Source organism: Suricata suricatta, chromosome 7 (assembly GCF_006229205.1).
Source record: "Suricata suricatta isolate VVHF042 chromosome 7, meerkat_22Aug2017_6uvM2_HiC, whole genome shotgun sequence".
NCBI classification, from domain to species: Eukaryota; Metazoa; Chordata; class Mammalia; order Carnivora; family Herpestidae; genus Suricata; species Suricata suricatta.
Window position 1 is genome coordinate 72,020,231 of NC_043706.1, and position 17,219 is coordinate 72,037,449.

Below are 17,219 nucleotides of genomic sequence, written 5' to 3' on the forward strand. Positions count from 1 at the left end.
TGTCCTGGCTGTAGCAATCAGACAAGAAAAAGAAATAAAAGGCATCCATATTGGTAAGGGAGAAGCAAAACCCTCACTATCTGCAGAAGGTATGATACTATATATATAGAAACCCTAACAACCCCACCAAACACCATTAGAACTGATAAATAAGCACAGTAAAATTGCAGGATATGAACTCAATATACAGAAATCTGTTGTGCTTCTCTACACTAAGAATGAAGTAGTAGAAAGAAATTAAGCAAACAACTGCACCAGAAAGAATCAAATACCTAGGAATAAACTGAATCAAGGAAGTGAAAGATCTATACTCTAAACACAAGAAGACACAGATGAAACAAACTGAAGATGACACAAACACATGGAAAGATATCCCTTGTTCATGGACGGGAGGAATTACTATTGTTAAAAAGCCCATATTACTCAAAGCCATCAACAGATTCAATGCGATTCCTATCAAAAAACTAATAGCATTTTTCAAGAACTAGAACAAATAATACTAAAATATGTATGGAACTACTGAAGTCCTCAAATAGGCAAAGCAATCTTGAGAAAGAAGAACAAAGCTGGAGGTATTATAATGCCAGATTTCAAGTTACACTACAAAGCTATAGTAATCAAAACAGTATAGCACTGATACAAAAACAGATACACAGATCAAGGGAACAGAATAGAGAGCCAAGATATAAACCCATGCTTATTTGATCAATTAATCTACAAAAAAGGAGGCAAGAATATACAAAGGAGAAAAAGACAAGTCTTTTCAATAGACTGTGTTGGGAAAAATGGACAAGTATGGGCAGAAGGATGAAACTGGATTACTTTCCTATATCATACACAGAAATAAACTCAAATGGATTAAAGACCTAAGTGTAAGACCTGAGACCATAAACCCCCTAAAAGAAATAGGTAGTAATCTCTTAGATGTTGGCCTTAGCAACATATTTATGGATATGTCTCCTCAGGCAAGAGAAACAAAAGCAAAAATAAAACTGAGACTATACCAAATAAAAAGGTTTTACATAGCAAAGGAAACCAAATCAAAATCAACAAAACAAAAAGGCAATTTAGTGAATGGGATAAGATATTTGCAAATAATAGATCCGATAAGGGGTTGATATCCAAAGTATATAAAGATTTTACACACCTCAACACCAAAAAGCTAAGCAATCTGATTAAAAAATAGGCTGAGGACCTAAACAGATATTTTTCCAAAGAAGACCTACAGATGGTGAACAGACACATGAAAAGATGCTCAACATCACTTACCCTCAGTAAAATGCAAATGAAAATCACAATGAGATATCACCTCACACATGTCAGAATGGCTAATATCAAAAAGACAAGAGATAACAAGTGTTGGTGAGGAAGTGGAGAAGAGGGAACCCTGTGTGCTCTTGGTGGGAATGTGAATGGATGCAACCTCTGTGGAAAATAGTATGCAGATTCCTCAAAAATTTTAATTTAGAAATACCATATGATCCAGTGGTCCCACTACTGAATATTTACCCAAAGAAAATTAAAACACTAATTCAAAAAGATATATGCACCCTTATGTTTATTGCAGCATTATTTAAAATAGCCAAGATATGGAAGCAACCTAAGTGTCCATTCAGAAATGAATGGATAAAGAGGATGTGGGGTATATGGAATAGAATGTTACTCAGCCATACAAAAGAATGAGATCTTGCTACTGAAGGCATTTGCTAAGTGAAATAAGTCAGAGAAAGACAAATACCATATGATGTCACATAAATGTGGAATCTAAAACCACAAACAAAAACATGGCTTCTTGGGGCGCCTGGGTGGCTCAGTCGGTTGAGTGTCCGACTTTGGCTCAGGTCATGATCTCACAGTTCATGGGTTCAAGTCCCGCAATGGGCTCTGTGCTGGCAGCTCAGAGCTTGGAGCCTGCTTCCAATTCTGTGTGTCCCTCTCTCTGCTGCTCCTCTGCTCATGATCTCTTTCAGTCTTGCAAAAATAAAATGGGGGGTGATGATCATGGAGGAGAGCACTTGTGGGGAAGAGCACTAGGTGTTATATAGAAATCAACTTGACAATAAACTATAAATAAAAATAATAAAAATAAATTGTGAAAAAATAAAACAAACGAACAAACACAGATTCTTACATATGAAGAACTGATAGGTGCCAGAAAGGAGGTGGATGGCCAAAAGAGATGAAGAGAACTAAGGGGTACCAACTTCTAGTTATGAAAAAAGTGCAGCATAGGGAATGTAGTCAACAATAAAAAAAACTTCCACCACCAAATAGTCCAGAAATGGATGGCTTCACTGATGAATCCCATTAATTGTATAAAGAATTAATATCAATCCTTCTCAAGCTGTACCAAAAAAAAAAAAAAAGTGGGGGAATACTTCCTAATTATTATTTGATGCTAATATTGTCCTGACACCAAAGCCAGACAAGGACATTAGAAGATCATAAATCAATATCCTTTATGAACACTGATGCAAAAATTTGACAAAATACTAGTATACTAAATCCAGCAGCATATTAAAAGAATTATATACCATGACCAAGTGAGATTTATCCTAGATATGTAAGGTTGGCTCAATCAATGTATTATGTCATATTGATAGAATTTAAGAAAAAACACCTAATTATCTCACTATATGCAGAAAAAGTATTTGACAACATCCAACACCCTTTCATGACAAAAAAATAAAACAAAACAAAACCATTCAACAAACTAACATTATAAGACAGGAAATTCCTCCACTTGAATAAGGGCATCTACAAAGAACACATGGCCATCAACATACTTAATGCTGAATGACTGAAAGCTTTCTGCATAAGAATAAGACAAAGGTGAACTGGAAGTTCTGGTTGTGGCAATAAGGTAAGAAAAAAAGAAACAGCATCCAGAAAGAAAAAAAGAAATTAAATAATCTCTATTTGTAGATGACATCACCTTATATATAGAAATGTCTAAGGAATCAATATACAAGAAACCCCATTAGAACTAATAAACAAATTCAGCAAAGTTGTAGGATACAACATCAATATGTAAAAATCAGTGTAGTATTCACTGTATACTAGCAATGAACAATCAAAAGGTATAAATAAAAAGATAATTCATTTACAATAGCATTAAAAACAATAAAATACTTAGAAATAAAACTAAGAAGTACAAGACTTGGGGCATCTGGATGGCACAGTCAGAAGACTGCGTGACTCTTGATGTTGGGATCATGGGTTGAGCCCTACATTGAGTACAGAGATCACTAAAAATACAAACTAAAAAAAATAAAAATAAAAAAAAAGATAAGACTTGTTGAAACAGTTAAACAACTTGTTTAAACACTGTTGAAATAAGAAACTTAAAGGAAAAGATACCCTGTCCAAGGATTAGAAGACTTAATATTAAAAAAAAATTTTTTTTAATGTTTTTTACTTATTTTTGAGAGACAGAGACAGTGTGGGGAGGGTCAGACAGAGAGGGAAACACAGAATCTGAAGCAGGCTCCAGGCTCTGAGCAAGCTGTCAGCACAGAGCCTGACGTGGGGCTCAAACCCACGAACCGTGAGATCATGACCTGAGCCGAAGCCGGACGCTTAACCGACTGAACCACCCAGGTGCCCCAGAAGACTTAATATTAAGATGGCAACATTTTTCAATTGCTTTATAGATTTAGTGTAGTCCCTATCAAAATTTCATCTGCTTCTTTTGGAACAATGGACAATATGAACTTCAAATTTTGGGGGGAATACAAGAGATCCAGAATATCCAAAACTATCTTGTAAAAGGACAAATTGGAGAACTCATGCTTCCTGGTTTTAAAACTTAATACAAAGCTACATCAAACCAGTGATGGTACTGGCGAAGGACAGGCATATAAATCAATACAACAGAATAAAGATTTTGGAAACAAACCCAGACATCACCATAGTCAACTGATTTTTGACAAGGATGCCAAGGCCAATAAATGAAGAATAGTCTTTTCAATAAATGGTTTTGGGAAAAATGGATTTCCACATACAAAGTAATGGATTTGGATCCCTGTGTCACACCATATATGAAAACAAGCCTAAAACAGGCCAAAGATCTAATGTATAAGAGGTAAAACTATACAACTCTTGGCAAGAAGCATAAGTGTAAGTATTCAAGATCTTGGATTAGGCAATGGTTTATGAAATATGACACCAACAGCAAAAGCAACAAAAACAAAAGTAAATAAACTAGAGTTTATTAAAATTAAAATCTTTGGGGAGGCACCTGGGTGGTTAAGCATTGGACTTCAGCTCAGTTCATGATCTCATGGTTCATGAGTTTGAGCTCCACATTGGACTCTCTGCTATCAGCACAGAGCCTGCTTGGGATTCACCTGTCTTCCTCTCTCTCTGTCCCTGCCAAGCTTTCTCTCTCTCTTTCAAAATAAATGAATAAAAAATTCAAGTCTTTTGTACAAGAAAGGACACACACTATCAAGAAAATAAAGACAACTCATAGAATGGAAGACAATATTTGCAAATCATATATAGTATTTAATAAGTATCTAGTATCCAGAATAAACTAAATTAACTAAATAATAAAAAGACACCCTGATCATAAAATGGGCAAAGGATATGAAGATATTTCTCAAACAAAAAAACCAAGAAACTAATGGCCAAAAAGCACATGAAAAAAAGGTCATCATCACTGGTCATTAGGAAAATTCATATCAAAATCACAACTGAAACTGTTGCTGGTGGGAACAGAAGATAAAGTGTCTGCTGCAGAAAAGTTTGGCAGTTCCTTAGAAAGCTCAATGGAGAGTTAGACATGACCAAGCAATTCCATTTGTAGGTATCTGCCCAAGAGAACTGAGGACATACATTCATAAAAAAACTTCTTTACAAATAACAGAAGTATTTTTCCTAACAGCCAAAAAGTGGAAATGATACAAATGCCCATCAGTCGAAGAATGTGGTAGGTGGAAATTCTGCCATAAGAATGAATGAGGTACTGATACGTGCTACAGCATGGATGAACCTTGAAAATGTCATGCTAAGTGAAAGAAGCCAGGCACGAAACACTGCATATTACAGAAGTCTGGTAATATGGAATACTACGATAGGTAAATCTATAGAAACAGAGTAAATTATTAGATGCCAGGGGATAGGGAGAGGAGGAAATTGAAGGGGGTTGTGTTTCTTTTTGGGGTGACAGGGCTATTCTGGAGTTAGACAGCAGTGACAGTTTTACAACATTGTAAATATGCTGAAAATCGCTGAATATATACTGAATATTCACTTTAAAGTTATGAAAATGGAGAGTTTAATATTTATATAAATTTTATCTAAAAAATTAAAAAACAAAACAGGTAAACAGGTACTAATTATTGCAACAGGTTAGCTGGTAGGCTATTCATCAGACTCAGAATTATATCATTTATCAAGACTGTATCACATAATGATAATTGTATTATTTACCAGAATCATTATTAGAACTTGAGGCTATGAAAGAAAAAAGATTTTTATTAGTTATCAAAATAAAATAAACTTGTGGAAATTCCTGATCAAATAAATAGGTCAAATAATTCAAAGATAGTCTAAATTTGCCATTTTGCTTGAAGAGATTAACTCTTAATAATTTGCTCCTCAAATATTATTTATCCTAAGATTTTTTTATTGTTTTATTTTCAACATTTAACTGAATGCTTCATATGTAGGCATATAAAGATTAGTTGTTTTTAGGGAAAGAATTGTGGATTCTGTGGCCTACTGCCAAATGCATGTATTCCTAAACTGCAAGAATCTCCCCAGTTTGTATGATGGAAATTTAAGGGGTCTGCTGCGTATTGGAAAATAGGAAAAAGTAACCCTGAAGCACCGGGCTCCTGATGGCCATGACGACAGAACCCTGCCAGCAGACATATTTCAAGTATTCAATCCTGTTAAGATTTTTAGATCTAACCTGAGAATTCTATGATCTAAAAAATTCTATATAGCTGCACCTCCAAGCAGTAATTGAGGGAAACTTGAAACAAACTGGGAAGGGTAACCTTAGCTTTTGTCTATCAATAGAAACTTTAGAAGGCAGCAGAAGGAGGCTCACCCTCACATCTGCTCTTTCATCTACTCAAAAGCAGAGGTCTGCAGATTACTGGACAACATGGAAACTCTGCTTTGCTGCTTCTGAGGCAGAAGTTGTATTTCAGTTGTCTCTCTTCTTTTGCTAGAATATTCTTAAAAGAAGAGACTCCAACATTTTAAGGGCTAGGAAACTAGAAGAAACGTTTTATGAAAGAACTGGGTGGAGGGAAGAAGTCAGAGTCCTTCTTATGTAATTAAGTCAGAATAATTTTTTTAAGTAAAAGCAAAGCCAGAGCTTTGTTAAAGAGCTTTGCAGTAAATGGGTAAATGGCAGTAGATTTATATAGACTTTCCATAAGACTTAATAAAGATAAAAAACTCTGCATTTACATTGTTGCTCGAAAAGCCAAGGAAAATAAAAAAAGAAACAACATGTGACTCTGTCTTCCTGATAAATTATTTCTGTTGTTCTAGTTTCTCTTTCCATAGCTGTTGCGAATACTATATGCTAAAGCATACTGTCTTTTACTTTCTGGAGTTTAATTACTAACAAAGTCTTCTGTTTCATAAATAAAAATAAGTTGTTTTGAAGTGAAAAAAAAAAAAAAGGATATTAATCTCAGTGACGGTGTTTGCCAATCAGATAATGAGTAGCCTTGTTGCCCTGAAGAAGCAGACCAGCTGTGAATTAAGTACCTAATGAATCTGTAACCTTGTATGGTCGAAATCTTGATCTCAGGAGAGGCGCTGACAAAGGAAGCTCTCCAACTAAAACTATCACTGAAGTAGTTCTCCCTCAGTCTGCTTCCTGGGAAAATGGCCTCACTGTTCAGTGAACTGCCCCAAAAAGAAACCCAGGCGACCACTGTCTGGTAGCTTCATTCACAGTGATCCCCAGTTGTGTGGGTTCTACCTGAGATTTTCTTCCTTGTCTTCCTTTCCACCCTCACTGTGGCTCTCAACCACTTTTTTGGTTTATTCTTTTTTTTAAGCCAACAGCTGATCTGCCAGAGACCCACCCTTTCGTCCAGTCTACTTTTAGCCTCTGTGATCACTGTGACTGTTCTGAAATTAACCTTTAAAAAACAGATAAAAGCTTTCTCCTGCTGATAAGGGCAATACACTACAGTATAAACTTCTCAGAAAAACACATGAGGTCTCTCTAATTTTGCATAGAGGAGAACAGGAAAATTAGTTCCTTTAATTTGGTAATGATAATGTAAATCATGAAATTTAATGTCAGTATGTGGTATTCACTGATGAGATAACAAAAGGCAAGCTGAGGGCAAAAATCTCCCCAAGGTGGGAGATGGACATAGGTCACATTTCTCAGGCACTCATGACTGCCCAGGAACAAAGGAAAGAAAAAGCCAATGGTCAACTGATGAAGATCACAGTCACGAAGGACATGAAACTCCAGCAGTCTGTCACTGTCTTAATGACTTACAAGAAAAGCAGTCTTGAGAACAGTCAGAACTCCAGAAACCTATTGACCCAATTTCCTGGAGCCCTGATGCCACCTTCTTGTCCATAAGATAGAAAATCCAGTTATAATCAGTCACTCCTCACACTTACAATGCAGGTTTTTCTGCCCATGGATCCTGTTTCTGTGCTTTAATAAACACCTTCTTGCACAGTAAAATGTCTCAAAAATTCTTTCTTGACTGTTGGGCTGATGATCCCACATCAGTATAAATCAGTATATTTCAGTATAAGTCCCACATCAGTATTATTACAAATATATTATAATTTAATTAATACTATTAGTATTGTTAATGGTAAATTTTAGTTCAAAAGGCCCTTTTCAGGTTGGTTTAAACTTATTTTTACTTAAAAATTTATAGTAAAATTATTTATTTATAAAAACATTATTATTTATCAAATTATTTAAAAGAAAACATGCTTTAAATTCTGAAACTTAGGTATTTATGTTAATTCATGGAGCAGGATTACTTTTAACAGATTCTACCTAAAATGTTTATATTCTAATTTACATTAATTTCTTTAAAATTTTTTTTAGTGTTTATTTTTGAGAGAGAGAGAGAGAGAGAAAGAGAGAGAGAGAGAGAGAGGGTGGGAGGGAGGCGTAGAGAGAGGAGACACAGAATCTGAAGCCGACTCCAGGCTCTGAACTGTCAGCACAGAGCATAATGCACAGTTTGTGAGATCATGACCTGAGCTGAAGTAGGATGCCTAACTGATTGGGCCACTCAGGCGCCCTTATATTAATTCATTTGCATGCATATTTGTTTGGCTGGGGTTGGTGGGTGATGGTTAGGAATTCATTCAGGCAACAAGGAGAGGATGGCATCAAGAAAGCCTTAGTAAAGAGTGGGACTTAGACAGGTGAAGGTAATAAGCAAAGCTGAAAAATTACAAGTGAGCTTCGGAAACAGTGATTAGCCTAGTTTTGCCTAAAATGGGGCATATATAGAAAAACAGTAATTTTGCTACCCCAGAAACATTCTTTTTGGGGTAGAAAATCTGGCAAAGTAATAATTAGTCTTTACTTTCAGTGATACACTCTTTCCCAGAGTGAATGATATTAATAGAAATTTAATACACAAACATGATATCTATTTAAATTTTATAGAAAAGATGGTGTTAGTAATTTCAATTTAAAAATGGTGAGCAGATTAATAGGGCTTTAAAATGAAAGTCCACTTACACAATAGAAAACTGCCCAATCTTCCTGGTAAGAAAAAAAAAAATGTTTTCATTACTTCTTAAGATAATCAGGCAACTTGGGCAGGAAATGAGAGGAAAATATGGATAATGATCAATGATATTAAATGTTTTTGAAAAGTTATATCCATAATTGTACAAATACAGAAGTAATATCTAAAAAAGCACAAATACTATTTTGAAATACTGAAAATAAAAAATTGGGCCACAATCTATTAAACAGAAAGTCAATGAAATTTGCATTTTGGTAAAAATTGTATCTTGCTTATATCCCCTCAATGTGGATAAAAAAGTACAATTTCAGTAGCAAACCTAAACAAAGTGCACTCTGTCCCATACACTTGGAAACTGGCAAGCTGTCAGCACTGCCCTGGGCACCCGAGGCTACATACCAAAGGTGTACTTGGCGCAACCCCTGCTGACCAGGTTGCTGGGGCGACTTTGGGCTGCCAGTTGGCTCCGCCAGTCAACTTCTTCTCTCCAGCAGTCCACTGAAGATCACCCCTAAAATCAAGCATGCAGAAACAAACAAAAGTATTAAAAACACACTAATCAGAAAAGAATGTGCGTGACTCCTTAGATACTTTTATTTGAGGTTAGACGCAGTCTGTTTGAGGCAAGCAGTAATAAAGAGAACAGATTAAAACTTATAGAGGAGTCTTATTGTATTGTGTCTAAGACAGTATAAGAAAGCATTTGATAAAAAATCATTTAGAGTATGGATCTCAATATTTATTGAGCCTCTAGAGATGTCAGGCACTGCTGTAAGCACTTGGGATATATTAGTGAAGAAAATAAAGATCCTGATCCTGGAGGAATGTGCATTTTTCCAATACAAGATTGCACTTCCAACAGAAGAATGTGCCACAAAATTCAACCAAATTCCTCACTGGTTACAAAAAATTCCAAATATCATAAAAACTATATATACCTATACTTTGTCAAATAGCTGTATTTTGTTTCATCCATCATGGAACTTCTTCTAGATCTAGGTTCATCAGAAGGTTTTACACAACTACATCATGACTACAACTTGTCTTACAGTGACTGTCAGATATATCTATTGTAAAATGCATCCCAATCTCAAAGACACTGAAATGTGCATCTAAAGAGAGGGCACGTTGTTTATCATTCCTTCTAGCCTTCCTTAAAAGTGATTTTCCATGCCGGACTTTTAAAAACCAATGTTAGCTAGGAATAGTGTTCTAGAATTCAAAGCTATTAAAGCATTCAAACCATAATTGTGAAGTATTTCTAGCTATAATTTAGTGACAATCTTGGAGACTGAAATAGATTGTTCCTTTTCATTGCAAAGCCAACAGTTTGTAGGTTCCTGTAGAATAATAACAAAAACAAAAGTACAGAATGCAATAAAAACCAATTTTGAAATTACCTAGCCTGAAAATGAGTTATTACTCCAATGCATTTAATTGTCTCAAATAAATATAAATATAGTGCCACAAGAAAACCAGATAATTTCAAAAATACTTACTTTTTGGATGTGGTACCAGAAATTCCAAGATCTATAAAAGGATAAAAGAAAAAAGAACTTAAGCCTCTATACTCAGCTTAAATGATATGACATTTAAAAGATCAAAGAGCCAGAGTTCTAGAAAAAGTCCACATTTGCCTATGAATGACTGTATTCAATTTTACAAAGGAGAAACTATGTTAGGAAACATGTTCAGAAATCTAACATTTTCTTTTACTTCACATTATACTTAAGGATCACATTTTAATGTCAACTGGTGTCTAGGAAAGAGTAAACAAAGCACACTTGAGACTGTTCTCTTAGAAAGTCCTATGTGGTTGGCATCTGGGAACCTAGCTTAGTAAACCGTTCTCCATATTGCAATAATACTTCTTCCTAATGATAAGGGTGCTAACTGTCTAATCTGTTTGTACAAACAATGTGGTTTACGCTGAAAACCTGCGTTCCTTCTTTCTGCAAGACCAAAATTTGGGGCTGTGTTAAGCAGAGTGTCTACATGATCAGCATCGGATAAAAGACCTGGAGTCTCTACAGGGCTTCCTTGGGCAGAAACATCACATGTGTTGCCACATTTTCCCATGTTTTTCCCCTCATGGGAACGGGAGAGTATAAGGAAGTCAGTATATGGATTCTTCCAAACTTGCCTGTGTCTTTTCCCTTGATGATCCAGCTGTGTGTCCTTACTGTGTTGCTGTAATAAATCTTAGTTGTGAGGACAACTCTGTGCTGAGTCCTTGGAGTCCTAGTGAATCTCTGAATGTGAAGGTGGTCTTGGGGACTCCTGACATAATTGGCTTACTCATTCCACTCTAATCTCAATTCGCTGCTTACTTGAGCAAATATATATTGAGCCTCTATAGAAGCCAGGCACTGTTGTAAGTACTTGGGATATATTAGTGAAGAAAACAAAGATCTTGTTCCTGGAGGAATGTGCATTCTAATAGGGTGAGATGGAGGATAAAACAAAAAATAATAAAGTAAATTATGCACGCTACTACCAGGTGATAGGAAAGTCTATGGAAAAAAGCAAAGGAAGAGCTGGGCACAGGGGATCTGGTCAGGTAGGATGAGTGTAATGGGCAGGGAGCATTAAACAGGGTGCTCAGGGAAGGCCTCAGGTATGTGAGATTGGTGCAAAGCTGAGCAGAGATGTAGGGGAAGAGCTTTCTAGGTTAGTTATATGGTATGTTCTCTGTCTAAGGGTAACTGTTTCAACTCTGGAGAAACTGCCAAAATGCTTTCCACCATTGCATTTTCCCCAGCGATGTTAGAGTTTTCCGTGTCTCCACATGCTCATCAGCACTGTTTTTCTTTTCTTTCTTTTTTAAATTATGGCCATAATGGGTGAGAAGTGATATATCTCATGTGGTTTAGATACGCATTTCCCAGATGACTGGTGTGGAGCATATTTTCACGTGCACATTGACCACACATATGTATTCTTACGAGAAATGTTTATTTAAATCATTTGGTCATCTAAAAATTGGGTTATTTGGGGGTGCCTGGGTGGCTCAGTTGTTGAGCATCCGAGTCTTGGTTCTGCTCAGGTCATGACCTCATGGTTCATGAGTTTAAGCCCCACATCACACAGGGCTCTGTGCTAACCCTGCAGAGCCTACCTGGGATTCTTTCCCCCTCTCTCTGCCCCTACCCCACTCGGTTTCTCTCTCTCTCAAAATAAATAAACTTAAAAAATCAAAATTGCATTATTTGTATTTTCATTATTGAGTTGTAAGAGTTATTTATTTATTCTGGGTATAGGTTCCTACACAGATATATGTTTTACAGACACCTTATTCCATTCTGTGGTTATTATTATTATTATTTTTTTACTTTCTTGATAGTGTCATTTGAAGCACAAAAGTTCTTAGTTTTAACATAGTTGTATTTATTTTGATCTATTGTTGCTTGTTCTTTTGGTGTCCTAAGAACATTACCTACTCCAAGGTTATAAAGATTTACTTACTAATACACCTTAACAGTTTTATAGTTTTGGCTCCTACATTTAGTTCTATGATCCACTGTGAATTAATTATTTTGCAATAAGCAAGATATCTAACTCCAGCCTTCTGCACAAGGATGTCCAGCTATCCCGGCACCATTTGTTGAAAAGGTCATTCTTTTCTCACTCAACTGCCTTGGCCCCTTTGTTGAAAACCAACTGGCCACAGATGTACGCTTATTTCTGAGCTCTCATTCTATTCCACTGAGGCATATGCTTATCCCTAGGCAATACCGCTTATCTTAACTACCACAGCTTTGTAGTGAGCTTTAAAATCATTAAGTGTGAGTCTTCCCATGCTTACTCTTTTTTATTTAGAATGTTTGGCTATTCTGGCTTCCTTACATTTCCATATGAATTTTAGGCTCAACTTGTCAAGTTCTGCAAAAAAGGAAAATGGAATATTGAGAAGTTTGGAAGATATTTTGTTAAAAAATGTTTACTTAAAGCGAAAATCTGTTTTTTTGGGGGGGGCGTTGTTACATTTCTATACATTTTGATAAATACATGAATTCAGTAATCATTACTATAAACAGGATATAGTAATTTAATTACTCAAAAATATTCTTCCTTGCTATCCTTTGCAATCAAAACTGCACTCTCGGGAGCTGGAAGTATAAATTCTTTATTTCAGAAGAAGAATCTGGATGATACATTATAGTACCAGCGAAAGCAGTTATCGGTGCCAACTATCCTTCACTGAGATGAAATTTTAGAGTAGGAAGAAATATTCAAATAACCTCTCCAGGGGTGTCCTTGAAGCATTTTCACAGACGCCCACACCAGGGACACTGAATGGGAAAAATATGTCCAATGGCTAATGCATCGGAAAAAAAAAGTCTGTATCAAGGAATGGCCAAAGTCTTGAGAAAATCAAAAGGTATCTGCAGTAGTGAACCCTTTCACCTTAATAAAAATCAAATTCAGGGTTAAAAGGAAAGGCCAGTCTTTATACTAGCTGCCTTCACCTCTCAGGCATTCTCCTTACCCATCTCTAGCCTCTGGTCTCCTTGTTGTTCCTCGAATATGCCAGGCAGTTTTCTGCCCCAATGCCTCTGCACTGGCTATCTCCTCTGCCTGCCAATAACTCTCCTTCAGGTCCATGTAGTTCATTCAGATCTTTGCTAAAACTGTACCTTCTCAGGGAGTCCAACTCTAACCTCCGTCTGCAGTGTTCCTAACTCCTTCTCGCCCGGTCTGTTTCTTCCCCATAATGCTTAGGACCTCATGTACTACAGAACTTACTTATTTGAAAATGTTGGTCTCTCCTCTTCCTGAGCACCGTAAGAACAGAAATTTATACCTGTTTTGTTCATTCTTAGAGCTTTGTTACCCTTAGAGCTTGGAAGAGTGCTTGATACTCAGGAAATATTTGTTGAATGAGTAACAGAAATTCACATGGATGCTCAATTGTCAATATTTCAGTATTTAAGTTACTCTGTGTCCTTATTTCCAAGTGAAATGAAAAATGAAGTGCTTAGCATACATAATGTACTTGGTTTCACACTTGTATATGCTCACTAATTATTCCTTTAGTAATTTATATTAAAAACGGCATGCGAACTGCTTGTTAGACAATGGTGCAGCAATTGCTTATCTTTCAAGGAACTGTACTGGGTAGAGCACTAAGGATTTCTGTCTACTCCTTGCTATATTCACCTGTAAGTGAATCCAGAAACAAACATATGAAAAGACATAGAAAAAACCCCTCACATATGATGCAGTAAAAAAAATCCAACAACAAACAACTGTATTACTCACTGCCTACTAAGCTGGCAAGAGACGAGTCAAGGTCACTCCCAAGGGCTTTGCTTGCTGCCATGGCTGGACTGGGGGGTACCATTGAGATGGGTGCAGGCTGCCCGGCTGGTGCCATGGTTGGCATCAGTAGATCACCTAGACCATCAAACACTAGAAATCAAATAGACCAGGTTCAGAATAATTGGAATAAAAAAGCCATATGCAAACTTAAAGGGAAGTTGTCTCTTAAAGAACTATAAAACAAGTGAATATACAATCTTACAAAAGAAGGCATGTAATTCACACTTTTTATGACTATACCACATAGAAGAACATGTCTACATATGTCTACTCATAAAGTACAGAAATACTAGTAAACATAAACATTTTTTTCCCAAAGATGGGAAAAAAATCTGTGTAATGTACAGGAAAGAACACAGATTTTGGAGTTGGAATTAGGCGTAATTTAGTTGCATGCCTCACTAACTGTGTGAATTTGAAAAAAATCACCATCTGAGCTTTAGTTTCCTCTTCTGTAAATGGGGAGGGTACTCCTACCACATGGTCCTGTTGTTGAGGTTAATTAGATAATATATGTCATGACTTTATTATAATGCTTGCTCTTATATGGGTACTCAATAAGTAGTAGCCACTGATACTCATTAAAAACAATAACTAAAATTTTTTTTATTGAAAATGGTAGTAATTTACAGCAAAGCCTAAATAATGTACTCTCAGATCTTACAATGCTTTTTTCCCCTCCCCTACAGTGTCTATCTTTAAAACAATTCTTAAACTAGAAAGAAGGCTGGATCTCCTAGTTTCCTATGATGTTAGGGGTAGAATAAAACCTGTTCTAATGGTTAGTACCTAGTCATGAGTATCTGACATACAGTTGACCATATTTTAGAAGTAAAAAATTTTGACCTTCTCCTTTCTCATTATAGTCATCAATTTAGGTTCTAACATTAAAGGAACATTTAAGGGAAAAACTATGTTAACCATTAGGAATCCTGCTATTATTGATAGTTCCTAATCACTATATAACCAGTTACCACTTGTTTCATTCCTCAGATACATAAAGATCATTCAAAATGCAGACTCAAAGAATCTGCATAAATTGTTGCTAATATCTTATTTGCATCAAAATTTTTGTGGATAATTTCCATCAAAGAACTTCAAATATTTACCACAAACACTACCATACAGTCATTCTAAATTGGAAAAGGACAGCATTCAACTAGGCACTGGCAATAGAAGCAACCAAATTGTCAGGCAGGGGACATATTTAGGATGTTTCTGAAGCACATTTAATTGCCAAAAACTCACCAATTGAAAATTTGTAGTAAGGACCCAGCAGGGAAGAGTAGAATGGAAGAGAATACAAACAAAATGACAGCAGGATGAAAGATTAAAGGCAGGCAAAGAATACTATTTGTGTCTCAACTTCATAAAACCGAGGGCCATGCAAGCTTCAGAGGGTGTAAGCAATAGCAGTTGGGAGTGTCCACACATTCGGATATGGCGTAAAATGTTTATTGTCCCTTAACTGTCTCTAACCCATGTGCATGTAAGCTCACGCAAACAGATATGGTGTGTGTGTTGTTAGATATCTGCTAAAAATTAAAAATAGAAACACAGGAGAGGATTACAGGTTATCCTTAAATTTCTAAAATGTACTGAAATATTTACTTAAAACACAGAATAAGAGATTTGTTAAAAGTTTTAACACCAGGTCACCACTCAGTATTTGCTTATGAGTTTCCTGATATCACACTAACCTTAGGTGGTATATTTTATAATCAGAACAAATGCAAAGAACGTTTGAAAGTCACCGCCTCACCTGATGGATCAAATGAGCTGCTGCTAGAAGTTGAAGGCGTTGTCCCAAAAGCTGCTTCGAAATTGGGCTGCAGCAGGTTATTCTGAGCTGGAGTCACTGGTGATGGAGAAGGGGCCATAAAAGAACCCCCAAATCCTGAGGAAAAACAACAGTTCCAGAAAAATATAAGCACAAACAACTAAAGGTAGGTAAAGACAAGAAAAACAGAGTCAGGAAGAGTTACAGAAGACTGAGAAGGAATCAAATGCTGGTAGATGAGAAGTCAGTGAAACCTGGGAAGTTAGTTTTTTAAAAGTTTTTCACATATCTTGATATCTGTCACATATTTTTAAATGATTTTTCCTGATTTTTAAAAATTCAAGTATAACATTCAGTGTTTTACTAGTGTTCCAGGTGTATAATATAGTGAACCAACAATTCTATACATTATTCAGTGGTCGTCATGATAAGTATGCTCTTTAAGCCCCACCAGCTACTTCACCCATCTCCCCCTCTGGAAACCATTGGTTTTGTCATGTCTTAATGAGATCTCACTTAATTAGAAAAGAAATAGCATATAACAATATATCTTGGCCCTGGTTGAGAGAACCTGGGGCAACTAAATCTATTATTACAATGGAGCTATGGAGAGCTAACAAGGTCCCAACAGGGTTCAAATTGAGATGATTCTATTACGTTAAAATTTTGATTCTTCAAATGACAGTATCAGGTATCTAGAAAATGCTTAGTTGTATACACTGGCTAAGTATAGTAATAAAATGCAAATCAGAAAAATATGCATGCATTCTGCCACCAAATCCTCCTTAATACCTTTCATACATGTTCTTATCCCATTGCTGTTACTGCTAAGTGTGAGCTCCCCTCACTCAGCTCTCAGGATTCATCAATAGCCACCAGAGGGACTTCCTGCCTCTCTCTAGTCTGGACCTCCTCCAATCTAGTCTCTGCAGTGCAGTTAGAGTCATCTTTCTCGTGGAAAATGCTGACAAAGTTACTTCTCTAAACAGAGTCCTTCACTGGTTCTCCATCACTTTCAGATTCATCTAATGCAGATTCCTTTGCACAGTAATCAAGCTCTTCTGTCTCTGTTCCCTTCCCCTTCCCTCCATAACTCCATCATGGTGACTTAGATGTCCACTCCAAGAAGCCCTCCTGGACTGATACCGTTACCCACTGCTATCAGCCACAGCTATGCCCACCCCTCAACCCCAAGTCCAAGTGAGTTACATGCTCTGCCTCTTGCCTTCTGAATCTGATACATATCTCCATCGAATTCCCATCACATGTCTTTATTTCCACCCCAAGCCCCCACTCTGGGGATGGCTTTTGGCTGTCAGAAACTGTGTCTTCTCCTGTTTTTCACTAATCAGCACAATGCCTAAAATACTGAATGAATGTTTACGGAATAAAGACACTTT

At 36.4% G+C, this 17,219-nt stretch overlaps 1 protein-coding gene across 6 annotated transcripts in view; it reads right to left on the reverse strand.

The window, feature by feature from the left end:
• SNAP91 (synaptosome associated protein 91) overlaps positions 1-17,219 on the reverse strand; it is a 151,947-nt gene that overhangs the window by 11,284 nt on the left and 123,444 nt on the right. For 5 of the 6 annotated variants that reach the window (XM_029943951.1, XM_029943945.1, XM_029943949.1 and 2 more), the window contains 4 exons: positions 15,802-15,936; positions 13,980-14,129; positions 10,217-10,247; positions 9,117-9,228 (listed from right to left, as the gene is read on the reverse strand). In XM_029943951.1, the coding sequence (XP_029799811.1) occupies positions 9,117-9,228; positions 10,217-10,247; positions 13,980-14,129; positions 15,802-15,936 (428 nt within the window). The remainder of the gene's footprint in view (positions 1-9,116; positions 9,229-10,216; positions 10,248-13,979; positions 14,130-15,801; positions 15,937-17,219) is intronic. The other variant, XM_029943950.1, reaches the window with a different exon arrangement.